Consider the following 26,098-nt stretch of genomic DNA (forward strand, 5'->3'; position numbering starts at 1 on the left):
GAACAGAGAGATCTTTCTGCAGATCCCACAGCTGCTTCATCTCCTCCTAGTACAGGCTTCAGCATACATGTGCCTCTAAAGGCCACACAAGGAGGATCAACTCTCTTCTCTGCACCAGGGATTTCACAAGTTACCTATGTTCACTTTGATTTCTTCATTTATGCTTCCTTATGTTTCCTACCCCCAACCCAGTGCTCCTTCCTCACCGCTCTGACAACGGACTTCTCCCAGGCAACAGAACGCTCCAGCTGGTAGATGCACAGAGAAACTTGGGCTGCACTATGGCATCTCTCCAAGGTCTGGCGCCACGTTCGCATCCGCGGTGTGATCTCGTATGAACTGCAGATGAAAAAAATAGCAATCCATTAAGATGGGGGGAAGTCAATCCTGCCCAGCAAAGGAAATTCTTCACTTGGAGTCTTTTGGAGCCATTCCAAATGGAAACATACTGTGAGAGATGGCAGGCCTTTGGCGCATCATCTGAAGCTCCAGGATGGAATTGTCAGGGGAATCTATAACTTCTGGCTCAGAGTCTAACTGCTCTAAACCACCTACATCCCTGTTATATTTAGTTCTCATTAACGTCCATCGTCGCCTAGCTCATAAACATACTAGGTAAACATTAGAAATCTGGTGAACTTTGACATTTATTGTTAAGCCTCAAAGACTTAAGAAGGCCCAAAAGGAAATCTAACAGTAGCCTTAAGTTCAATTCATTCTCATTTCCAGCATATGCAGCAAAAAGAATATTTATCATACCTCAGGCCTGAGAGAAACAGATTCTTGCCAATAAGATTTCTGACATTTCCTGCTGGGCCTTGTAAAACCGTAAGACTTACTAGTAAATGTCAACATTCACCAGATTTCTCACTTTTGCTGCAATGCATACATTTACCACTTTCTATTGCCTAAAAAGCCTCATGTCAAAACAACCAACAGCAGCAGCTTTTTTCCTTTCATCTTAATATCTTCTCAATGCAATCAGACCTGGAATTTATCAAGACTCCTGCCCCAACAAAGTCCATATTCTCCCATTTCCACAAGAGGTTTTTTAAATGTTAGTTCCTGTGGGTTTTTACTATTTTACTTTAATGTAAACTGATTTAGGAGTCCCTGGGTTAAAGGGAAAGGTGTATAAAAAAGCTTTTTATAAATAATGAGACGACCTATGATTCTATGATTCTATGATTCTATGACCCTGATTCTCAAGAGTTAGGAGTAAGGCCCTGGCAATTCAGTCAACAGTAAAAGAATACACCTACATTTCTGTGGTACCCAGCTCAAGGTTACTGGGGTTACTCAGCAAAGCTTTTTCTACCACCACCTCGTGAGGAGGCCAGAGGGGCTCTCTGAGGTATCTCCGCTCCAAGTTTTGCTCTAGCTCTGTCAGGCGAAGCACAGCTAGGTCTAAAGGGTTGGTGGTTTCACGCTTCATAGCTGGTCCTTCACGCCGGTTTTTTATGGTGATGTCTTCCAGAAGCTCCAGCTGATGCTCACAGTACTGCAAGTCGTTCCGAACAGAATCAGGTTCTGGACTTGTCCAGCCCTGGGGGGGAGGTGGAAACACAACAAAGGAAAAAACGTGAGATCAGGGCATGGCAGGAAGAAGAGGGGGTTGTGACACACTCTGGGAACCCCAGATGCATTTGTGAATCTTCTTTCCATGTACCAACCGAAACCAGTTTGTGCAGGTACACAGTTTTCAAGGTTGTGCTACTCCCGTTGCCAATGAAAAGTATTTGCACCTAATACTGATGGTGCCTCTGGCACAGATGTGCAAAGGAGCCCCCATGTACCAGAACACTCACAGTCTTAAGATAGCCCATCAAAACGAAGAAGCTTGAATCATCATATGGTGCCACCAATGTACATGGACCTCTAAAGGTGCCACAACAAAAAAAGAGAAGTCTTTGCTCTCAAATTGATTAGCTTTCTGCAGGGCAGTGTAGCTGCAAAGGTGCCAGCTGGGGAGTAATGCCCACATGCAAGAACGGAAATGCCAAGGTAGGATTTTAAGATTACCTGGGTCATTTCTCTCCTCAGTTTTCCAACTCCAGAAACAAGGAAAGATCTGAATGTATGTTTTAAATTGTTACGGCAGATCTAGAGATGAGCAGGCACCCCCCAGGGTGATCTGTACAATGTGAGGTCATCCCCCACCCACAATAATAAGAAGAGTTATCAGGAGGGACTCAGCCGACCCTGGATCATGGTACCTACTCGGATCTGTAGATCAGCCATGAGTACCCGCTGCTCCAGCTCCTCCACCCACTGCAGAACAGACAGGTCTGCCTCAAAGGCCCGCTCAGCCATCGACCACTGGGCCAAGGTTTCCTGAGAGACAGGGTGGGCGGAATCCTCAGGATGGGTCTGGAAGATGGGATCTAGGTGGGAAGACCAGAAGAGTCCATTAGAGAAGTTAGGGGTGTGGTAACGTGGCTCCCTGCCTCACTCCAGCCATACGATGAGAAGCTCTTACCATTGGCAGCTCGGGCACACACCTCCCGTAGGTACTCCTTGTGCTTGATAAGGTGCTTGTGCAGGGCTTTCTCGCGGATGCCTCGTGGGTGCAGTACCTGCACCACGGCTTCCAGCTCTTCTGGATCCTGCAGCCACCACCAGCCACTCTGCATCTCTGCAAGGAAGAGAAGAATGGGGAGGGGGAGGTGAACCAGCTCAGAGTCTGGGGCCACTAAATAAGCCACCGTTTCCGCACAGCATGCCTGTTAGCTCCCAAATGCTGCACTCTGGGTCTTGTGTCAGGTCGGCATGCACGAGAGGAACTGCACACCAGCAACTTTCAAGGTTCAGGAAGCCTTAAGTAATGTGGAAGACAACCATATCTAGTGCAGTACTTGAGGGGGCTGTCCTTGAGAACAGATTTTTTAGTCCTCATGGGGAAAACGCGAAACTGCATTGGCAGTTTCTACAAGGTCCTACAAACTGAAGACACTGTGGGGTGACGCTTCCAGGGGTTAGGAGATGCCTATGGTCACTCAGTCGCGTCTTCTTACAAATGGCAAACCATTTCATCTTCCCTCTCAATCCTTTTCCAACCCATGGTATCAATAACTTCAGAGTACGCACATAGTACAAATTATACAGAAGAAAAGGAGATGTGGGTTTTCCTCACCTGGAGGTATAGGCTGTGCTGTCAACTGTGTCAAATATTTCTGCTCAATTTGCTTGAAGAGTTTTGTAGGGGGGCGCCCCCGCCGTCTCGGCTGCCCTAGAGGTTCCTGGGCTTTAACGGGGACGTCCTTGGCTCTTGAGGAGCAAGTACTGTGAATCCTGGAGCTGGAATGGAGAGGGGTGGAGGCCAGTTGTGGCAATGCTGGGCTGGCGGTGGAAAGGCCATTCAGCTGTGGAGAGGGAAAGATCAGGATGCGTCAGACAAGGCATGAGCTCTAACAGGGCTTTAAAGTCACACTTCTAGTGGAGTTGCCATCTGCTCAAGGAGCTGCCTGGCTGTTTTTTCACTCATGCCAACACTTACAGGTTACTATGTGGGCTTGCAAAAAATCAGCTACTACCTTATCTGAAGTCATTTGTTGTCTTATTGCTAGCTATTATATACGAGTGGAAGGCACCAGGGAATGGTGTATATTAGCAGGGTAAGAGGATAACTAGATAGAGGACAATGAGATCAACAAAGGATGTTATAGTTTATCTATACCAAGTTGTGTCCCGAGGCGGGAAAATCCTATAACCTAAAGCATCTCTGAGAGATGCCACTTCCACTTTTGCCTTGAAAGCTTCGCAGGAAGAGATCTACCCACTCAACGAGAAAGCTCATTCTAAATGACTTTTCACGGTTAGGAAATCCTTCCTGATGACAACTCTAAATCTACCTCTTGAATTCTAATCTATTACTTTTTGTCCGATTCTCTATGAACAGTAGTTTCCTGATATTACAGCTTCCTGTCTGACAGTTCCTACCTTGGACAGATAAGAAATGCAGAGCAATTCAGAAATAGCATTACCACCATCAACCCCATCCTCTAATTGTTACATGGAAACAGACCACTCACAGGGAACTGTCCCCAGGATGCAGGTAAAGGCCCTGCATTCAATTCCTTGTATTAATGCAGGCACCATGTCCTTTGCTCCTCCACTGACCCAGGCAAGATCAGAATTGGAGCTTGCATTTCCTGGTAATGAAAGGTCTCTAGATGACACTCACCTGCCGGGTCGAGGCCTTTGACTGGTCCCTGGTCGGGGGCTTGCAGGTATGTGGGGCAGCTTTTATAGAGGGTTGTTCAACGGAGGTAGTAATTGGAGAGTCATTACAGGGTGCCCGGGGCAGCAGATTGAACCAGGCAACCTGTGTTTCTGTGGCACTTTCATCCTCTGCAGCAGAGTCTGGCAGCTCATCTGGGGGTAAGGGGTCCCCTTTGCCAGGGCTGCTGTCTGGGGTAAGCACAGAACTGTTGAGCAGAGAGGATGCCTGCTGTGTCTGGCTGAGCCAGGACAGGAAGGCCGACTGGCTGAGGTCATGCTGGGATTGGCCCATGGGCACACAATCCTCCAAAAATCCATTGACAGACATGGGGGCGGGCTCTGGCAACTTGGGCTCCGACGACTCAGGCAGCAGCATATTGTCCCTCCACGGCCGGCTCCATGACCAAGAAGTTGTGCCGTTTACGTAATCAGTAACCGGTGGAGTCTCAGTGGTCTCTTGTTTGATGGGCAATGCCTCGGGTTCTTCCTCCTTCAGGGCCTCTTCCTTCTCTGGCACGTTCTTGGGTGTCTCAGGGGAAGCTGCTTGGGAGGCAACAAAAATGATATCTCCCTAGGTTTTGCCACAAGATGGTGCTAAAAACTTATCTCAAACATACGAAGTCAGGGGTGGGTGCGGGGAGAACCTGTGGCCCTCCAGGTGCTCTTCCATCAGCTCCAAGCAGCATGGCTGATGGGAGTTGGGAGGGTGCAATGTCACCTAAAGGGCCACCGCTTCCTCATCTCTGTATGGAGTGAAGGAGGCAAGCACAGGTACGGCAGATCTTTTTTCTTTTGGAAATTATCTTCCCTGCCTCCACCCCCTGACGGCAAGATAAACACTGATTCAAATCATTTGTGGATGTGGGTGCAGCTTTCTTGAGCGGGTAGAACAATGAGAGAAAAAGCAGCTAGCGCCCGAAACATCAAGCATCAGCTTTTCAACAAGGGAGTCATTGGCCAAATGTTATATACAGCTGAAGTCTAAAGTGCGATTTAGTTCGCAGATATAATGCCCTATTAAATTACTCCACCCATCCAAATATATTCCATGCTGCCTCTGCTCCCTCAGCAAACTTCAGTCAAATTGGCATTTCAATTTAAAAAGTGATATGTGGCCCACAGATTTAAAAACAGACATACAACCCTCCTGGCTCCACTTCCCACTTCTACTCTGCTCTTCTTGCCCCAAATTCTGAGCTGTCCCACGGCTCTTTCTAATTAGCCCATTAATTCTGATCTATTTTGCCAGCTGCAACAATCCTCGTGGCCCCAAGTTCTGAGGAGGGAGCCACCCCACAAAAAACACGGAACACCACAAGAAACATGTGTTCTTCCTCGTCAGACCAGGATCCACAGTGCCATCTCTTGCTTTATAATAAAAAAGCAAACCGATAAATAAAAATAAAACAAAATAACTATTAGGGCAAGGCACATATTAACAAAAACCACAATTTGTACGATAAAACAGGAACTATAAAATCGCAAATCAATAAACTAATAGGCAGACCTCAACTTAGCAATGCCACCAGTACCGTATTTTCCGCTCTATAAGACGCACCAGACCACAAGACGCACCTAGTTTTTGGAGGAGGTAAACAAGGAAAAAAATATTCTGAATCTCAGAAGCCAGAACAGTAAGAGGGATCGCTGCGCAGTGAAAGCAGCAATCCCTCTTGCTGTTCTGGTTTCTGGGATAGCTGCGCAGCCTGCATTCGCTCCATTAAACGCACACACATTTCCCCTTACTTTTTAGGAGGGAAAAAGTGAGTCTTATAGAGCAAAAAATACGGTACATTCCAAATGCCTGCATGAAGAGTCGGGTTGTTATTGAGCGCTGAAAAGAAGCCGCCATTGGTGCCTCCTGGGCCTCTGGGGGAAGGGAGAGAATTCCAAGGCTCTCTCCAACGTCCCCACATAATGTATAGTTCCCAAGGAGCCCCTCCACACAGGATAACTTAAATATTCAGTCAGGACAATATAGGAACAGGAGTTCCTCAAATATCACGGTCCCAAGTGGTTTAGCCTTTGTACATCCTAGGTTCCACATACCTGCTGAAGCCTCACAGCCTTCTACGAAGACCCCACCTAGGTGAGGCAGCACCCAATACCGACGTCGATATCGATCTTGCCCCAGGGATGAAGCCCGTAGCAGCTGTGAAGCATGGAGCAACTTCTTGCGGAAGAACATCTGGCGCTGCAGCAAGGAGGAGACCAGTAAGAGCACCATGTGTTATAAAGTGCCTGTGCAAAGCTCTGGTTACCACAGCAAAGAGTAACACACCTCCCTGATTATTCTACTGACAATCCCCAATATACACTTTTAAGTCTAGCTGCTACTACAGCTCCTTCCATTCTGTACTTATCTTTTCAAATACAAGCATTTACCTTGGAAAGCTTTTCAATTTGTCTCTCCAGCTCAGGCACACTGGAAACTGGAGTGTCATGCTGGGAAAGAAAGAAGATAACTTAGAGCCAAACCCTCGTGTTTCCCAGAAAATCTAGGCTGAATTGCTTTGGATACATTAAAAAAGATGCTAGAAAGAAGAAAGTGGGAAGCGATGAGCAGAGGGGAGGGCCCAGCTGCTGCAACTTATGAAGTTGCAAAATCCACTAAGAGACGGGGGGAGCCCTCTTATTCTACAAAAGGCAACACCGAGAATATAGACTCACTTCTTAAGACTCTTAAATCTTGCTAAAAGAACTGGTCGTTTTGACAAGCTTAGATCTTCCTCAACGTCCATGGCCAAACATGATTTTTACCAAGAGTCACACTACTTTGAAGTTATTAGAAAGCAGAGGTAATTTAAATCTGTTCTAAAATATTAACTTTTATATGTTTTCAAGGATGGTTGTGAATTTCTCTTGATTTTATTGTTTTACCTTTTTGCAAACCACTTTGAGGTTTTTTTTACAATCAAGTGGTGTATAAATTTTATGAAATAAAATAAAATTAGTTGGTCCAATAGAGGTTATTGCTCAAACTGTCCTGCATCTCATGCCATATGACCAACACTGCTCCCTCCAGACCTGAACTTTGCTATTAGAACAGATATTCAGGGACACTACATACGCCCTTCTCAGTTTACTCGGTCAGACCTTCACCTACCTCACTGTCTTTCCGTGTCCTGCATGTTCTGCTTCTCTCCTCCTCCATTTCCATGTCCTCGTTCTCTTCATTGATGCGTGAGCTCCGCCGCCACCGCCCTTCCTCCAAGCCTGTGATTTCTGACTCGGGGCGTCCTGTCTTCTTGGCTAGAGCAATCTTTAACCTACAGTGCAACAACAAGGCACCAGTAAGGGAGAGAAAAGGGACACAATACATTACAGCGAAGGACTCTGGGATTGAGACTCGGGACAAGTGTTATCCAGCTACTGTGCTTGCATGAGCTGATGCACAACTACTAGCCATCTGGAATTATTTCCTTAGGTGACCCACATACCAAAGGGAGGAGAACCAGAGAGGAAATCCTCTGGTAAATCCAAGAAGGTGGAAAATAAAGCAATCAATAATCACTTTGGCTCCTATAGTCACAGTAAGATTCCACACCACCAGAGATTACTTGATTTAAATAAATATAAGAGTGAAATGATCTCAGCCCTCTTCATCTAAGTGCCTCTCCCACACCCACTGCGTTTTCTGGTTACACAGGGTCAAAAACTAAATCCATGGATATGTACCTGCGCAGCTTTCCTTCAATGATCCATTTATTTCTCCTGTGGTTAGACATGTTCTCTAGGGTCTTGTCAATTTCACTGCAAGAGTTAAACAAAAAATTAGAAAGAGAAGTGGGGTGGGGTTCAACTGCAGAGAATTGGAAAATATTCCCTTTTTATCAATATATGCACAATGCTCATTCAAGATCCATTACCCACCCCACTACACATACACAGTCCAGTCTACAAGAGAATCTGTCAGCGGAAGAGTAAGGTAGCCACTCATTTCTTTAAGGCAGACATGCAAAGCTTATGTAGGGACATTTGGACGTCCAATACTATTGTAATCTGTTGTTCCCAGTGGTATCTTCCCAGAACACAATTTGTTCTCTGTTCAGCACGTTTTCTACACAAAGCCCGAGTGCAATCTGGGTGGCCACATGCTAGAGTGCACAAAACCATTTATCTATTTATTTATTTATTTAACAGCATTTTTACCCCAATGTTCAGTCAAAAAATGCTCCCAGTGCAGCTTGCATAAAATCAACAATGAACAATATAGTCCCTGCCTACAGCCTTGCAACCTTACTGTGGTCACTAAACATCTAAGATATGCTGAACCATCTTAGCTCCTCTGCTTGCTTTCCTTTCTCAGCTCAATACAGTAAGATAGCATCATGGGGGAGGATGCCTCCCCATCCATATCTACGTATTATGAGCTCAGACTGTCATGTACGTATGGCCATGAGAGACACAACTCAGCAACTTGCCTGAGCTATCACCACTTACTTGATGATAAGGGCACTGCTGTTAAGTTCATTGACGAGGAAGGCCAGCACAGCAGCCTTTTTGTCAGGGGCTAGTGCCTGGAAGGGTTTAGTGCGCAAGCAGTCACATAGGTTCTCATCTGCCCCATAGGCTATGAGGAAGCAGCGAAGGATCTCAGACACAGTGTCACGGTTCAGGCTTATCTCAGAGAGTTTCTCGCCGAGGATCTTCAGTGACTGGCAAGAGAAAGAAGAGGACAATAATCAAGATGTGTCTGCCATGCCAGCAGGAACATCCTGCACAGCATTCAAGACTCTTTCAGAAAACTACCACCACCTGTAGGAGAAAACTACTACCACTAAGCCAAACCTCACTAGGGAGTGATCTGTTCATGACAACTGGGTAATAATTAGCCACCTCCACCACCTTAATGTCAACTCTAAACTGTTCATTTTTAAAAAAAATAATAGAACAAGAGTATGGCTGGCAATATGTGTTGGGTCCATAATGTATTGAGACTGCCCCATGGTTAGAACAATGGTTCTAAGCGAAACAGGCCAATGTGCTAATACCAATTTGCAGGTTTCAGATTTCACACAATTTCTCTTTTCTTGGCACAGAATTTTGATTAAGCTGCCTCCCTCGACCCTTTAAAGTACAAGTTTACATAGGGCTAGATAGAATTGATGGCAATATGTAGAACAGATGCAAATAGATCACTGGGGAGGAAAAAAGCCATGAAGATCTCACACCATGGTCAATGAAGCCTCCCTCCAAGCTCCCTCTCATAAAAATATTTAGCAGATAATTCCATGCAACTTTTAAGTTCTCCCTGAAACCTTGAATGCTAGAAGCATTCTTTTTTAAAAATAAAATGAAAAATTCTATTCTCAGGAACCTGCACTGCAAGCCATAGTCTGCCACTCGCAGCAGGCCTGCAGCTATAGCAAGCCAGCATCCCTGACAATGATGCTTCTTCCTGTCCTCCACAGACAGCAATCTAGTCTACATCCTACTCACAAAGTAGATACAGGAAAAAACCACAATAGTCAGGCCTGCATGTATACCACAATTCCACGGGAGAACAGGAAACTTGCATAATGTGGTATTGGGTGCAGCTTCCTGAAACGCTCAGCTTTCATTTCAATTAAAAATATACAACATTTTTCTAGCTTTCTGAGCTTTTCGTTTGCATAAAAGTGTGTAGGCAATGCCTACTAACATCTCAGAAGAAAGAGGGCTTGGTGAAACAGATTCTCAGTGTTTGGGGCAGAGTTTCAGTGCTTTGCATAGTTTGCTGCCCTTCCTCATAGTGAACTCAGAGTATGCAAAAATAAGAGAAATTGTGCAAATGTATTCAATTTTCCTTGGTGTAAAATTGGGGGGTTGTCTAAACTATGTCTCTCTCTCTCTCTCTCTCTCATACACACACACACACACACACACACACACACACACAGCTCTGATTATACCATTAGAATATTCGGCATGCACCAGACTACAAACCCATTCCCTTTTCGCACCAGTACTTCAGTCCATATGATTTCTTATATTCAAACATGCAGATTGATGTGACCCAGAACATACATACATGGGCCTACCTGGCAGAAGGGAGGGAGGCCAGGATCATACAGTGCAGCCTTCACCAGCTTCACCAGGAGGTCTAACACTTCACCCAAACTATCGCCTACATTGAAGAGGCCCTCTTGCAGCGTACTCAGACTGGGGACCTCCCTGGCTACATCAAAGCCCAGCACCTTGCCATAGTTGTGTAGGAATTCCACAATGGCTAAGCAGTCTGAGAAAGCATGGCTGGGCAAAACCAATCCAGGGATGCGAGAAAATTCTGGAAGAGGCTGGGAAAGACAAAATATCAGTACAGAGAGCATCAGTACAGACTTGTGATCTAGCAGAATAGCTAGCCCTGCTCATACTGCAACTCAGCCACACGAAAGGCCGATAATATACAATGTCTAACAAGGTAGAAAATCAGAGAACATTTTCCCAGTGTGGAAAGCCTGCCAGCCCTCCAAAGCCAGGTGCCCAGATTTCCCTGTCTCAAACTATATTAAATTCCACCAGGACAGATCAAGTCCATTCAGCAACATGAATAGATACAGAGGAGAACTAAAATGCCACAGAAAAATACTTTACTGTCTTAGTGAGATACAACTAAATAGCTCAGACAATCTTAGCCTTTTGGTGGAAGAACTAAATGAGCAACCCAGTAAATATATGGCAGGACACTAAATCAGACGCTAAAGTCTTATAATTGGTCATAGGTGACAGAACAATGTTGTGAGACAATCAAGTGTCTCAGCTGAGCAAATATAGGAAAGTACTGAAAGGTTCACATATTTAGACAAAAATGCATTGTTTGTTTAGTATTGGTACAATTAAGGAATCTGGTGCAGAAAACTGGCATCCTGAGATGTTAATGTCTGAGCCGGAGTCGCCACCTCAGTTTCAGTGCCAGATATCATTTTGTGGTAAACCCAGAAGACCCGCTAAGCTGATGCTACACAACAAAATAGTGTTGCTTGGGCGGGAGTGTCTTGGTAAGGGATGAGGACTTTCATGTTACAATAAACACACAGCTGCTACAGGTTTGAAAATTTCCCCTTCATAATATTTGGAACAGCATGGTATAGGCATGGTGCGCTGTTCTATGCTGCATTATTTGCTACTGTTAGCATGTGGCAGAGAAACATACCAAACTGTGACTTCATAACATTGGAAAGCTCGTCTAGATATTAAGAGGTGAAGGTAGGAATTAAACATTCAGCTGCTATTTTTAATAGTGGCTCTGCTTTTACATATCATGTAATTCTAGCCAAAGCTGTACAGGATAGTTAATAGTCTGGCAGACGTTTAGAAGATAAGGAGATGCTTAGGGCTTCCTTCATCAGCTGGCAGGGCTTCAACTACCTACACAGCTTTCTCTACCCACCTTTGCCCATGACTCTTCTTCCCCATCTCTACCCTTAATGCCAATCCATCCCAACTTTCGTAAGATTGTCCAAACCATACTGCAACCAACCAACCTCCCTCCGGACCCCCCAATCCCTCGCAATGCCAACAAAAATAAATAATTCTATAAAGGACGTACCCACGTGAGGCTGACACAAAAATCCCTGCACAAACATTATGCAATAGATCATTATCCAATAAGATCATTATTCAATCAGATCATTATGTCCCCATCTCTCTCCCCTCTTTCCCCCCAACGCCTATGACAATAGTTTCTCATATTGAAAATAAAACTGTGAAAAAGACACTGCGAATTGAAAGTGGAGACGCTATATGTTCTTTTCCATGCTTATTTGTTCGTTTTACAACACAATTTTTTAAAAATAAAAACTGATTTAAATAAATAAATAAATAAATGGAATAGGGGGCTGTCTCCCAACCTCTAAATAGCCAAGCAATTCTATGCACCTGGTGGTCCCCTAGACACATATCTTCGGTGGGCTTCTTCATTTCCTCCAGAATCATTTGCTGCCGCTGTCGTTCTTCCTGACGCCGAGCTAGAAGATTCTTATCCACCTTTCGGGGAACCTTGGCTGGTACTGGCAGCTTTTTTTCCTTGGGCTTCACTTTTTCTTTCAGCTTTGCCTTCTCCTTCAGCTTCTCTGGCTTATTCTTTTCTGGCTTGATCTTCTCCTTCTTTACCTGGAGAGGAGGAGAGACATGGCAAGGTTTACATGCAATCATTCAGGACCTGCCAACCTTCCAACTTTTCAAAGGGCCATTCCTGACCCACCTTCGGCTTCTTCTTTACTTCCTTGGCCTTGACCTCTTTGGGCTTGAGTGCCTTGGCCTCTTGCCTCTGCTTATTTTGCACCTATGGAAAAAAGCAAGCATGAGGAATTCTGTCAAGGAGAGAATCCACTCAAAAAGAAGAAACCTAAGGGGAAGGGGAAAGCCACTGCTCTGTCTTTACAGTAGTAGCTCCCAAAACATTTACTGGAAACATTTATCAATTAAAGTTTGACTGCTTTTCGGCTTAACTGGGAGATTCTTTTCCTATATTTCATTAATTTATTTTCAATATGTATAGACTGCTTTTCAATGTAAATGTAGTTTCCAAGTGCTTTACAAAGCAATAAAGAAATGCATCACTGCACTGACAACACATCAGTCAAATAATAAAACAGGTGTTTTAAACAGTAAAATCCACAGGTAAAAACCTAAAAGAAGTCTCACACAACTTACTTAAAATATCTAATTGAATAGAAAGCTCTTTGTCAATAACCTGTAAGTTCAACAGAGAGGGGGCTTGTCTGATCTCAGTTAGGAGGGAACTCCACAGAATTGGGCCCACAATAAACATGGCTCCTAGTGGATACCAGCTGAGCGAGGAGGGATCAATAACAGAGACTCCCCTGCTTATCTTGTGATCAGGCAGGGATATAAGGAATCAGGCTGTCCTTCAAGTATCCAGGACTCAAGTTGTTAAGGGCCTTGGAAATTAATAAAAGAACCTTAAACTTGCCCAGAAATATACAAGCAGTCAGTGCAAACTTTTAAGGACTGCAATTATGAACTGGTAGTGTGTCCCCACCAAGAGTTCAGCCACAACATTTTGCACCAGCTGAAGCTTCCAGCCAAGCCCAAGGGACAGACCCTTAATGCCCCGCTCCACAGCTAACTAGGGTAGCATACATTCATACACTGCTTAGATTCACCACACAATCAATGGTGGGATTTGGCATTCTGAGCATCTCAGCTGCTTCTATCCCTCATGGCTGTAGAGAAATGCCTAGAATCACACCGAATTAGCGGACAAGCACTGGGAAACTTATTCCTTGCTTTCCTGTCCCTAAAATACAAACCCGTGTATTTTTTTTTCTACATTCCACTATGCAATTCAAATCCTTTGCCAAAAAATAAATAAATCCATCCTTTTAAAATGTGAAAGCAGTGTTATGCCAACTGACTTGGACATATTCCAGACTTGGGTGCACGATTTGGAATGTTTGTCTTGAGGTACACACATATCCTTACTGGCAACCAAAGGAGGAAGCTCTCATCACCCCCCCACCTCACCCCTTCAGCTTGGGAAATGCTCCTTTAATCCCAAAAGCATCCTCCTCTTCCATAGGGAGAGAATACTGTGACCCCTTCCCACCAAGAATACACTGTCCTGTTCTACTGTATGTACCTTTTGCCTCATTTTCTTTTTGATCTTGCTCATCTTCAGCTTATCTTCATCACTGAGTACCTCTGCAAATACAAATGGAGAATGAGGAAATTTTAAAAAATTGTGAGACTAGTCCAGCCCGCCATTCCATACCTAATAGTATCCTTATGCTTTATAGCAGGCTTCCCAAAGTTGGTGCCCTCCAGATTATGGGAGCAAAACTCCATCCATGATGGATGAATGATCAGGAATTAGAGGAGCTGTTGTCAAACAACATCTAAAGGGCACTAGGTGGGGTAAGGCTGCTTTACATAAGGTACCACTTCTCCAAAAGATGTAGACTTAGGGTGATGTTCCTAAGAAACACAAAAGGGGAGTGTGTCTCTATATCAATTGTTAAAGTTTTATATCCTTCTCCAAAAATGCCTGTTGTTAATGACTGCAACCCTGAATGAGCATGCATAACCACAAAATCTCTCATTACTACCTGCTCTGCTATCAGTCTACATAAGATCCCAAGATAAGACATAAACCAACATGTTCTCTTTAGAGTTTTGTCAACTGTACAGATACAGTCGACGGGAATCACCAAATCATTTCTAACCCCTGAAAGTCACCACTTCTCTCTCAGGCACACCGCTATAGATGGGAGGTCTGTGTTCAGGAAAGCAGCAGTGCTCCTTCCCGTTTCATCCTAGCCATAACCCATGTCTTTGAAAGGTAAGTAGAGAGAGCGTTTTCCTCTCCCTGCCACCCCCCGCAGCCGTACTGCCACTCAGAGGACCTGTCTGTTTATCTATCTGTCTGCCTGAATGTGTGTTGGGGCGAGGAGTAGGTCTGAATGTGTATGCATGCTGAGTGTGTGTACGTTTGTGTGAACGCACATGTGTAACTTGGCCATGCACACTTCTGACCACATCCACTGCTGGCATGCAGCCCTCAAAGGGTTAGGAAAAGGTTAGCCAATGCTGACTGGAAGCTACTCATGATGCACCAGGATTGACCACAATCTGTTTAAAGATTGCTTGCGTGCAACCCACATAGAATTCTAGTCATATTTCTACTCCTGAATCTCTGAGCTAGTCTTTAAAAATATATATGAAGCACAAGTTTTTATCCCTCATTGCTGTGGAGACACAAAAGAAAGCTAGGAAGACAATGTCTGCAAGTACTTCCAATCCTCCAGGGCAGAGCTTTTATGCCATGTTTAGCTACCTGCCCCTCCCCTCAGTCTCCGGTCATGTTCTCTTACCTATATACTTTTACTGCCCCTTGCTTATCCGTTTCTCTCTTCCTGCTGCCACACCGCTCCTTGACAAGAAATTCCAAATTTTGCAAAAACTCAAACATTAGTTTCCAGAAAAGGCATGCAAATGGAGATTGATGTAAAATAAGCAGATTTGCATGCATCTTGTTGATATATGCTTTAGTTTTGAGAGCAAAAATTGAATTTTCTTGGCACACAGAATGAACAGCCCTGCCTCCAGAGACTGACAAACAACTCCTGCCACAAACTAAAGCTCTTTCTTGTGAAAGCTACCGGCATGCAGAAAGGGCTTGTCCAGCTGGTACCTTGGGCTTCCAGTCTTTTCAGAACCCTGGCATCCATCTTGCTCAGCAGGTCAGGCACTTTCACTTTGGGAGGACGGCCACGGCCTCGTTTCACCTTGGGCATTTCCTTGGCCTTGGCTTTCTCAGTATTGCGGGGTCGGCCACGTTTGCCTGTGATGGCCTGGATCCGGGAAGGAATTTCCTCAGGCATCAGCTGCACCCACTGCAGGCCCTGTGAAAGAAAGAAAGCGATACAGAAATAGATCCCTCTCAATCTCTACCAACTTCAACTGGTGCAGAGGTTTTCAGATTTTCCTCCTGCAAGGAAAAGTGATGCTTCCCAGTGGTGCTTCCTGTACACCCCAGTAAGTTCAGTCATTCCTGAACACAGATTCTAACGGATGTCAAGAAAGGGATTATGAGGTAGGGAACAGGTTGGCAAACTCTTTCTTCACAGTTTACCAACCCATAGTGCCAAGGCCCTATGATGGCACAGGACCTGGTTTTGAAATGATGTCACAGGAATTGGAGAATGGAGCTATGCTGTCCTTGTGTCACAGTTATGAAACTGATAATAGACACATACAAGATTGGTGCCAGTGATCCCTAGCAAACTCCTGGACTAACATCATTACTAACCTGGGGTGTATCTCGCTCTTCAAAGAAGTCTCCTACTGGCATTCGAGGACTGAAGCTGAAGTGTTCACGACAGACATTCTGCACAATGTTTCTGCTCAGATACTGGAAGGGAAGTAAATGACCAAAATATGAGCTGATCAGATACTGTGTAGCATCTAGTCTCTTACTGGGGGAGGGGCTCTCTATGAGGTGGACACCATGCCCTTTGGTGGTAATGAGACTTGGTGAATCCATCTTGAGAACGAAAACGCACCCAAGAAATTCATGCTGGATGTTGCCTACTGAAAGGGCTAATGCATTAACAAGTAAGGCCACTTGCAGTCTGGTAGAAAGAATCTGAAGAGGGTGAAGGTGATTTCTGGACTGATGCTCTAAAGCAGAAATCACATTCAGCACAGTTAATAGTTCCCAAGCTCCAAGTGAAGGAAATGGGAGTGACTACCGTGAGTCATGTCTGAGAGGAAGTAACAAGGCTTGAAGCAGGGGGCAGGGGAAGAGATTGAAGAGTCATGGGCTATCTGAGATGCAGGACCACTGAACAATAAAAAAGAGAGATAGTCAAGTAGTGCTGATCCCCATACTACTTTGCTTTCCAAATAGTTCTCTATACCAGTGGTTTTCAACTAGTATGCCGTGGCCCCCTGGTGTGCCTTGAATGATGGTCAGGGATCCCGCGGGCAACACTGGCCTCTGTCCCTCTTTCCTTCCCTCCCACCTCTGATGCTTTCTCACACCTCTGCCTCCCAAAGGCTTGTGTGGCTGTTTGCTGCATCAGCCTGGCTACAAGTTCAGAAGGCGAATGGTGCCTCTGGGTCTGGCCAGGGGGTGCTGGTTGCCTGGAGCTGAGGCGGCCTCGGATTAAGCAAGCAAGTTGGCAGGGGAGCCCAGCCACCCCTTGCTGTTGGGAATGGACAGACAAGTCCCAGGCCCCTGTGAGGCAATGTGAGGAGGCACCTCTCTTTGGGGTGGGGCAGCTCAGAGACCAGGGGCAGGGGCTGCCTGGAGGACTCCCAAGGAGAGGGGTGAGGAGAGGAGGCTGAGGGAACACCCCACAAGGGAATGTGTACAAAAAAAGGCTGCCAGCTCTGCAGGCAAGGAGTGACATAACTGGGTTCCTGAGCCTCACGGGAGTGCCACAAAAAGAATATAGTTGGTCAAGGGAGCCATGGCCTCAAAAAGGTTGGAAACCTCTGCTCCATACGGTATAAATGACAAAAGTTTATCAACTGTCACTACAAATATCATCTCAATGTCAAACAGATCCAAGACAAGGAAGATTCCTATAGCAACCTGTATTCCTCTACCACTGTGGCACGGTGAAAACCAGAGTCCTGGTTGTTACATCAAATGATCATTTTGCTTTATTTATGACTCACTTCCCATGAAACGTACCAGAGAGATTAACTATAAAAACAATTATAGGATTTCAAAGGCAAGTGAATCCACTCCTGTAGAAGGTCTCTTTGCCCTTGAGTGAAGAAACAGGAACTGTGTCTAGAGAAAAGTGGCTCCCAGAAGAGCTCAAATCACCACCAATTCCCCTCTGAGAACTACGTTTTACCTTTATCACCTCCGGAAACTGCTTCATCCTCTTGCCACAGGGCCCATAGTACCAGGTTTCTCCCTGCCAACGGCTGCTTCCCTTCTTGATATACACCTCCCTTCGCCACCTAAACATAAAGATGGCCTGTTAAAGACTAGATACACGCACTGTCCAATTCAAGACATCATGCCTTGATCAGCACCTTTTACAAGACAGAAACCCACCCCACCAAGCAGATGATGCTACCTACCCATGCTTTAAAGGGTACCGCACCTCTTCTGCTGTGGCTATCCGCCTTCTTGGAACATCACCTGAGCAGAAAGAACTACTGTTACCAACACTAACAAGCACCGGCTAATGTTTTAAAATGCAGTCTAGGCAGCTGACAGGTCTTCAGGAAATGGGTCTACTTACTTTTTGCTGACACACTGAACGTTGAGGCCTCTTTACTGTCCCCCTCTATCATGGATGTGGAGTCTTCTGGGCTACTGCTCTTGGTTACCTCTTCCAAGGGGGTATCTAGAGCTTCTGGTTCAAGTGGTACTTGTGAATCCAGAAATTCTGTGCCCTCTTGTCCTACTTCACTCACAGCTGTTAACTCCAGGCTGCTGTCTGCAGCAAAGAAGGCAAAAACAGGTAAATGGGGATGCAGAGAGGAAAATAATTATAATCTAGAAAAGCGAACACAGATGAAGAAGAGTAGGGGTTAACAGTACTTAGTTATACATCTACCTACACACTTAAAGAGCACTCACATAAATTACTCACTTTGCGCTAAGTCAGAGTTTGGAACCCCTGGCCTGTGGGTCAATCTTGGCCCATTAGGGGGTCCAATTTGACTTGTGAGGCTGTTTCCCCTTAACTACACTAACCCATCCGTCAACTGATGACACTGGTGACATCAGCTGATGGGCAGGAGGTCAGGGTTTAATCCTGCCTTGGCTATGTGTTCTTTTCCCAGCATAGTTTTCCCCACTGTGCATTGTTTAAGACACTTCCAAACAGATTTCAATGAAGGGAGAGGAGAAAACTGAAGGCCTCACAGTATATAAAAGAGACAAGTCATCTATGCATTCCAAATTTAACCAATTCTTTATCTTCTGTACTGAAGTTACTCAAGGGTTAGCACACATTTCCCATTCTATACTGTGGTTGCTATGAGATGCAAAATCTACATGCACCTCAAAAAGTAGATATACAGCCTCTTCAATAATGGCTAATATAATTCAGTACAGTTTAATAACAATCTACTGGGCATTATCACAGCACCCCTTCCAGGACATTATGAAGTTAAAATTATGATTATCCTCAGACAATGGAAGAAATTTAATCCCCATCTATACCAAAACAAAAACATAATGGCTGTATAAACTTTCATTTATACATCTTCAAGTGAACATATGCTACAATGTTGCCATTGCAACATTACAAAATAATTTATTACTAGAACACCAGGACTCTAGATTTCTTTCGCTAGAACCCAGAAGAGTCAAATCATAAAATTTATAGTTCAATATTCCTCTAAACAAAGGGGCAGCTATGTCTCTTAGAACCTGTAGTCCTTTCTTACCTTGCAAAACAGACTCTTCAAGAACAGGCGCCAAACCGGCATTTCCAAAAAGTGAGGTGTCAGGCTGGCTGTCATCCGCCAATAGACTGAATGAGTCAGAAGGGTTGAGAGAGGGGCTGCCAGGACAATCCAGGGCAGAGATGTCAGGAGGGTCCTCCAGAGGAGATTTGCCACTCACCAACTCGGATGTATCCATTTCATAAAGATCTCCTGTCCCTGGGTCTGCAATTCATGAATTGGGAGACACATCTGTTGCTTACCATCCAACTCAGCAGCCTCACCCCCACAATAATCTCAACTAGGATCACATGATCGCTTACATGCTCTAGAGCACTTTTAATTTGCCAAGTGAGACTGGTCTTTAACACTACCCTTCTAAAGAGAGGGAGAAAACAGATTGCAACTTGGACAAGGCCAACCATGATTTACTAAGGATTTGAAATCCAGTCCAAGTTCAACTTTCTAATCACTTGGTCACACTGGCTTTTACCTCTATGCAATTCTTTTTAGAAAAGCACCGTTTTAAAAAAGTAAAGTTAAGACAAGATAGAAAACCATGAGTGTCTGCTTGTTAAAAATAGCATTTTTATAGTTTACTTTATATCCTGCTCTGTAATCTCTACTACCGATGGAGCAGTATTATGTCCATATCACAGAGAGAAAACTGAAGCAGAGGGAATACAGGCACACCTAAGGCCAACCACACCTTAATGGCAGAAGGGGATTTTAACCAGGGACTTCCCAGTTCACATGATTTTTCTCACACGGAGAAGGGAATTGCCTGCGGTTTCATGAAAGTGAAAACCAACACAGTAAATAGTAAACAGTAAACAGTTCCTGGGAGAATTCTCAGAAATGTGGAAAAACAAGATTATAAATTGGATCATCTATATATGAAAAGGTATTAGAAAAACTGATGAGAAACAACTTCCTCATCAACTTTCATAAAATCTGGTGTTTTTGTTTAGGAAAACAATGATGTTTTCATACCTCTTCCAATGTTACAAACCTATTACTCAGGAAGGTGGATAAAGGAATAATATATCATTTTGAATTCAATTATCCTCAAGTGAGGTTGTAAATTGGGAAAGATGCTCAAGATGAAGGAATATATATGCCTTCATCAGTGTCAGCCACTTTCCTCATCTTAAGGGAGTTAAAATAATTAATTTGAGTGTTAATTGACTTTACAGTGGATAAAAAGTTTAATAGCAAATACTGGAAAAGACGTGGTCAGGATAGCGGCTTATAAACACGAGGCAATGCATGATAATTGAAGCATATGGGTATTAAAGCATGTTGGGGGATGGTGTTAGAGCATGGTCAATTAACCTATATATTGATTAATTATTGAGATATTGTAAATAATATATTTCCAGTAAATATATCTGATCCAAAATCTATTAGGAGCAACAAGAATTGTAATTTCATGGTAAAACAATAAATAATAAAGTTGTAACGACTGATAAACACCTATTACCTATGGATAAATAATGGTAAGGATAGAGCTATTTAGGCCAATGAAGACAGAAGCTATTTTGAAGTTATTGGAATATGCATTGTGGACCTCAACTTATACATATAGCAGTGTGCATGCTCTTCTTGCTTTTGTGAAACTTGCAATATTTATTTTTCTTGGGTTATTCTGGATAAAGTTTAATAAAACTGATAGTATTAAAAATCTAATGGAGTTATATATAGACAGCTACATGCGTTCAGTTTGAATCTCTGGCTTAAAGTACTGCTGGAAAATAAGGATCCTGCAAGGAGGTGTTTATCTACCCTTAAGGCAACTTGCTTCCAAACACTAGTACAGTGGTACCTCGGGTTACATACGCTTCAGGTTACAGACTCCGCTAACCCAGAAATATTACCTCGGGTTAAGAACTTTGCTTCAGGATGAGAACAGAAATTGTGCTCCGGCGGCGCGGCAGCAGCAGGAGGCCCCATTAGCTAGAGTGGTGCTTCAGGTTAAGAACAGTTTCAGGTTAATAACGGGCCTCCGGAACGAATTAAGTACGTAACCAGAGGTACCACTGTATTGGGATCAAAGGTCAGGTATGAAGTTTAAGTAGTGGGCCAAAATTGGAGTCAATAACTCTTCCTGTGCCAAACTTACGAGCCAGCTGTTCTCTTCAGGATAGCCTATTTGCCACCTGTCTATTGTTTTATACAGCACAAACTGATCCCAAATCGCTATTTTGGGACTCTCAAAGTGTCCATTTGGCATTATGTAGAAATATAGCTCAAGAGGAAATTCAAAAGTGAGCATGTGCCTTTAGTACCATTAATGCTAGACCGGGGTCCCTACACTGACAAGTCTCCTATTTAATCCTATCTGAATGTTTTTGCTTTAAAAGCTAGCCACAATCATCAGTAAGATGGAGAAAGGGCAAACAGGCTTAGAACTTTTGCCCATAGCTGCCTAGGCTTAGAGGGCAAGTATCAAAAGGCACAAGGACAATGTTACTGCAGAGCCTGCACATCTGTAACAGCAGCAGCACATGCTCACACATGGGAGCCAGTTGCAGAGAGCGCACAGAACACTTAGTGATCAGCAGAGAAGTTGCTACTGACTGCATTTATACAGGCCTCAGGACAAACTATCCAGAGAAGCCCTTTATCCAGCAAACTCCATATAGCTGTCGCCATAACTGATGACTACATGGAAATGATGCAAAAGAAGAATAAGAAGAGGAGGAGTTTGGATTTGATCTCCCGCTTTATCACTACCCGAAGGAGTCTCAAAGCGGCTAACATTCTCCTTTCCCTTCCTGCCCCACAACAAACACTCTGTGAGGTGAGTGGGGCTGAGAGACTTCAGAGAAGTATGACTGGCCCAAGGTCATCCAGCAGCTGCACGTGGAGGAGCGGGGACGCGAACCCGGTTCCCCAGATTACGAGTCTATTGCTCTTAACCATTACACCACAAGCAAAACCCGACCCCTTTACCTCTGTCCAGTGATTCGAATGGTTCCAAGGGGTCCTCCAGTGGAGGAGGAATCCGAGAAGCATCTTCCAGACAACCACCTCCAGCATCAGGTTCCAAGACAGAAGCTTCCTGGCTAAGAGGCTCACCAACAGGAGAAGGACCACTGTAGCCACATATTTTCAACTCTGCAAGAGATTTTTGTTTTTAAAAGCTAATATTATACTTTCCACATCATTAAAAAGTCAGCCATCAATTAGAACCAGAGGAGTTACGGAAATGAACAGAACATCACAAAACAACTAATCAGCATAGATGGCAAAGTAAAGTCAGGAACTTTTGCCTTTTGTGGAACAAAGTGTCTGATGATGTCGCCAAAGCAAATCAATAACGTATCACTCCATTGTACCCTGAAAGCTGCATCAGATAATGCCTTGTTGCTTGACAAAAGCACCCACTCTAAGAATAGCCTTTGACATGACACAGCAAGCTCCAAGTCCATGAGGTACTTCTGGGATTGCAAAGCTTTTTGAATTAAGGTCCACATGTACAGCTTATCTGTAGTCAGGGTCTTCTGACACTGAACCAAAGTAAGTTTTTCCGCTGCTCAAACACACCTCAACCTCATTCCTCTTCAAAGCTGATATGTGACTTGCATTTGCCTGAGTTCACACCCTCATTTTGCTTCTACAGGATTTTCCAAAAATCAATGAACAACACCAGTGTGGACTTGTCACTCTCGTCCCCCTTAACTGCAGGTGCCTTCTGGTAAAGGGCAATTCATGATCAGCACAGGGCCTATATGACTGAAACTCGCAGGTATAAACTTAGGTGGTGGTAGTGGCAAAGAAAAGATTGCTTCTCTGCCACCTCTGCATTTTCAAGTAGCTGTCCAGCAGATTTTTTTCAGGTGGCAAACTGGCCTTTGAAATCTGGCCAGATAAGGAAGGCAGCAAGACAGCTAGAGGCCTCCTAAAGCCAAGTCTGATAGAAACTTTAAGTAGAAGGTTGTCTGGAATCACACTGAAGTAGACTCCATGGATAGAAATAGCCCAGGAGAAGCATCACCTCATATTAGCCTGCCCATGGACCAAGATCAGCAGGGGAGGCTCTACGTGTGATTTCCCTGCTAGGCCAAGTTCAGGGGCAGTGATACAACAGTGTCTTCTCTTTGGTGGGACCGCATGTCTGGAATGTCCTCCCTTACAAGTTGTTTCATGCACACTGTCAGGTGCAGGTGTGGTTGCTCGAGAGCAAACAGGCAAGACTCCAACCTGTCTTTTCCAGTCTTTATTATCTGTACAAAACTATTTACAGTGCAAAGCGTCACAAGTCCATGTCTGCTCAGTCGCTAGCAGAATCTGGGAGTGGGCGGTCCTTATACCTTCCACAGCGTAACAGTCGTGTGACCCCCATCCTTCTCCTCCCCTCTCTGCATGCAAACCTACTGCGCAGAGTGGGCGTTGGCAAAGGGGGACTTGCCTCCGCTCCGCTTTGCTCAGGCTCGGTGTTGAGGCTCTCCCTAGCATCTTCTGATCCCTGCGCCCCTTCCCCACTGGAGGCGGGGCTTCCCTCCTTGCCAGAGGAAGAACTGCTTCGCAAGATCTTTGGAGGCTCCCTGTAACACAACTACCCTTCCACCTCTCGCCTCTGAGCTGATGGCAGTTCCCTGACACACCATTATTTGCTTTTTGCCAGCAGGTGAAGACAGACCTGTCTGCCTAGACTTTGGGAGGGTTGGGGAGGATTAATATTACGAGTCACCATTTTGAAATTTATTTGCTAGCTTTAATGAAACAGGGATGTTGAATATTCTAATTATTAGTTTTAAATATTCTAGGTGCATTTGATTTTCGAGTAGTTATCTAGTATTTTAATGATGTATATATTTCCACCCTCGGGCAACCAGTGAAGGACAGGTTATAAACATTGTAAATATATTTTTAAAAATCCAAGTGAAGCAGGCGTAATGATTCATTCTCTCCATCACTGCTCCCTTAGCTAGAACATGCAATAGGGGAACAGCCATAAAATTCTGAACTGTGAAGAATTTTAACAGCACTTGGCACAATGAGCAGGATCAGCAAATCTCCATCCTAAGATGCTCTTAGATACAGTGGTACCTCGCAAGACGAATGCCTCGCAAGACGGAAAACTCGCAAGAAGAAAGAGTTTTCCGTTTTTCGAGGTGCTTCGCCAGACGAATTTCCCTATGGGCTTGCTTCGCAAGAAGAAAGCCCATAGGGAAATCTCCGGGGACCTCTTTTAAAATGCTGGCGGTCGGGAGCAAAGACTTTCGCCCACCGCCGGCCTTCAGAAGAGGTCCTGGACCTCTTCTGAAGGCCGGCGGGGGGCGAAAGTCTTTGCTCCCCCCCCCCCGTCTGCCTTCCCGGGACAGCGGAGACTTCTCCGCTGTCCCGGGGCGATCTTAAAATGCTGGCGGGCGGCAGCGAACCCTTCGCTGCCGACCCCCAGCATTTTAAAAGCCCCCGGGACAGTGGAGACTTCTCCGCTGTCCCGGGCGATCTTAAAATGCTGGCGGGCGGCAGCTAAGCCTTCGCTGCCGACCCCCAGCATTTTAAAAGCCCCCGAGACAGCGGAGACTTCTCCGCTGTCCCGGGGCGATTTTAAAATGCTGACGGGCGGCAGCGAAGCCTTCGCTGCCGCCCGCCAGCATTTTAAAATCGCCCCGGGACAGCGGAGGCTTCGCTGCCGCCCACCAGCATTTTAAAATCGCCCCGGGACAGCGGAGAAGTCTCCGCTGTCCCGGGGGCTTTTAAAATGCTGGCGGTCGGCAGCAAAGCCCTCCTGTCCCCGGAGCTTGCAGGGCAGGAGGTGGGGAGAAGGGCTTTTCTTCCCACCGCCAGCCTTCAGAACAGCCTTCTGAAGGCTGGCGGTGGGAAGAAAAGCCCTTGTCCCCCCCCCCAGCCTTCAGAAGAGGTCGGGGGACAGACTGTCCCCGGACCTGGTCTGAAGGTGGTTTCCATAGGAACGCATTGATTGATTTTCAGTGCATTCCTATGGGAAACCGTGCTTCGCAAGACAAAAAACTCGCAAGAAAAAACTCGCGGAACGAATTAATTTCGTCTTGCGAGGTGCCACTGTAATTACATTGTAATAAGACTCTCAGTCTAGCAAAAGCCCTGCCTTTTACCATAGCCTAATGATTAATCCAGGCATGAGTGTGTTCTGGGGCAGACAGGCAGCGGTATCATATTGCAAAGGTAAGCTTCCTGAATAAAAAGTTTGGGTACCATTGGCAGTCATACCTGGCTGTGTGTTCTCCAGTTCCATGCTGCCCATCAATCTGCTGCCATTTTCTGAGACTGCTGAGGAGGTTTCCTTCACTGGCTCCTCATTGCCTGGTTCATCCTGCTGTGGTGAGAAGTCCTGGCTGCCAGAGCCAAGCATAGGGGAAGGCTGAGATGATGTGTAGAAGCTGGATGGGCCATTTTGCAGGATTTCAAAATTCTGATCATCAGGGAAAGAGTCATAGAGCTCTGTTGAATCAAAGTTAAGTCCCATGGTCCCTGGAGTGCCGTTTGCCCAGAACTCTTGCCCACTGCCACTTCCCCTCAGATTGGTGGTGTGCCCAGGTGAGCCTTGCCGATTGCCTCCAGCAATACCGTTCAGTGGATACTGGGAGAACAGTGGGCTGTCCTTGAGGTTGTTGCCATTGCCAGATGGGTACTGAGAATAGTTCCAGAGATAGTCATAGGGGTGTTGGAGGTGTGAGTTGGTTGAGGAGCGGGTCCCTGAAGTACTAGCATGAGATACAGTAGATAAGCCATTAACATTCATATCTCCATTCAAACCTGTAAACAAAAGGAAGGAAAGCAGCTATTAAAAATTCACAACAAATGCAAGGAACACTGACTGGGGAGAACGTTCTATCCACCTTTGGGCCTGTCTCTTTTTACAAAATAAGGGTGGGGTGGGGAGATAAAACAAGACACAATGAAGTTGAGTAAACTGGATAAGAAATGTGTATTAACATGTACTTTGAAAAAGAATTTTACAGTCTCTGTCCTCTTAACAGGCCTATGAGGTAGGTCACTATTCTGATTTTACAGAGGGGGC

General features: G+C 45.0%; 1 protein-coding gene across 7 annotated transcripts in view; it reads right to left on the reverse strand.

Moving 5' to 3' along the window:
- Positions 1–26,098, reverse strand: part of BAZ2A (bromodomain adjacent to zinc finger domain 2A) — a 66,185-nt gene that overhangs the window by 8,110 nt on the left and 31,977 nt on the right. For 6 of the 7 annotated variants that reach the window (XM_053375047.1, XM_053375042.1, XM_053375046.1 and 3 more), the window contains exons 3-25: positions 25,288–25,833; positions 22,042–22,206; positions 19,090–19,311; positions 17,934–18,131; positions 17,770–17,830; positions 17,538–17,646; positions 15,977–16,078; positions 15,359–15,569; positions 13,808–13,869; positions 12,407–12,487; positions 12,082–12,315; positions 10,245–10,499; positions 8,665–8,879; positions 7,900–7,974; positions 7,328–7,490; positions 6,607–6,666; positions 6,271–6,415; positions 4,184–4,764; positions 3,134–3,362; positions 2,480–2,635; positions 2,221–2,384; positions 1,263–1,546; positions 207–339 (exon numbers count right to left, since the gene is read on the reverse strand). In XM_053375047.1, coding sequence (XP_053231022.1) covers positions 207–339; positions 1,263–1,546; positions 2,221–2,384; positions 2,480–2,635; positions 3,134–3,362; positions 4,184–4,764; positions 6,271–6,415; positions 6,607–6,666; positions 7,328–7,490; positions 7,900–7,974; positions 8,665–8,879; positions 10,245–10,499; positions 12,082–12,315; positions 12,407–12,487; positions 13,808–13,869; positions 15,359–15,569; positions 15,977–16,078; positions 17,538–17,646; positions 17,770–17,830; positions 17,934–18,131; positions 19,090–19,311; positions 22,042–22,206; positions 25,288–25,833 — 4,451 coding nt within the window. The remainder of the gene's footprint in view (positions 1–206; positions 340–1,262; positions 1,547–2,220; positions 2,385–2,479; positions 2,636–3,133; positions 3,363–4,183; positions 4,765–6,270; positions 6,416–6,606; positions 6,667–7,327; positions 7,491–7,899; positions 7,975–8,664; positions 8,880–10,244; positions 10,500–12,081; positions 12,316–12,406; positions 12,488–13,807; positions 13,870–15,358; positions 15,570–15,976; positions 16,079–17,537; positions 17,647–17,769; positions 17,831–17,933; positions 18,132–19,089; positions 19,312–22,041; positions 22,207–25,287; positions 25,834–26,098) is intronic. The other variant, XM_053375045.1, reaches the window with a different exon arrangement.

The sequence above is a fragment of the Podarcis raffonei genome, chromosome 2 (assembly GCF_027172205.1).
Source record: "Podarcis raffonei isolate rPodRaf1 chromosome 2, rPodRaf1.pri, whole genome shotgun sequence".
NCBI lineage: Eukaryota > Metazoa > Chordata > Lepidosauria > Squamata > Lacertidae > Podarcis > Podarcis raffonei.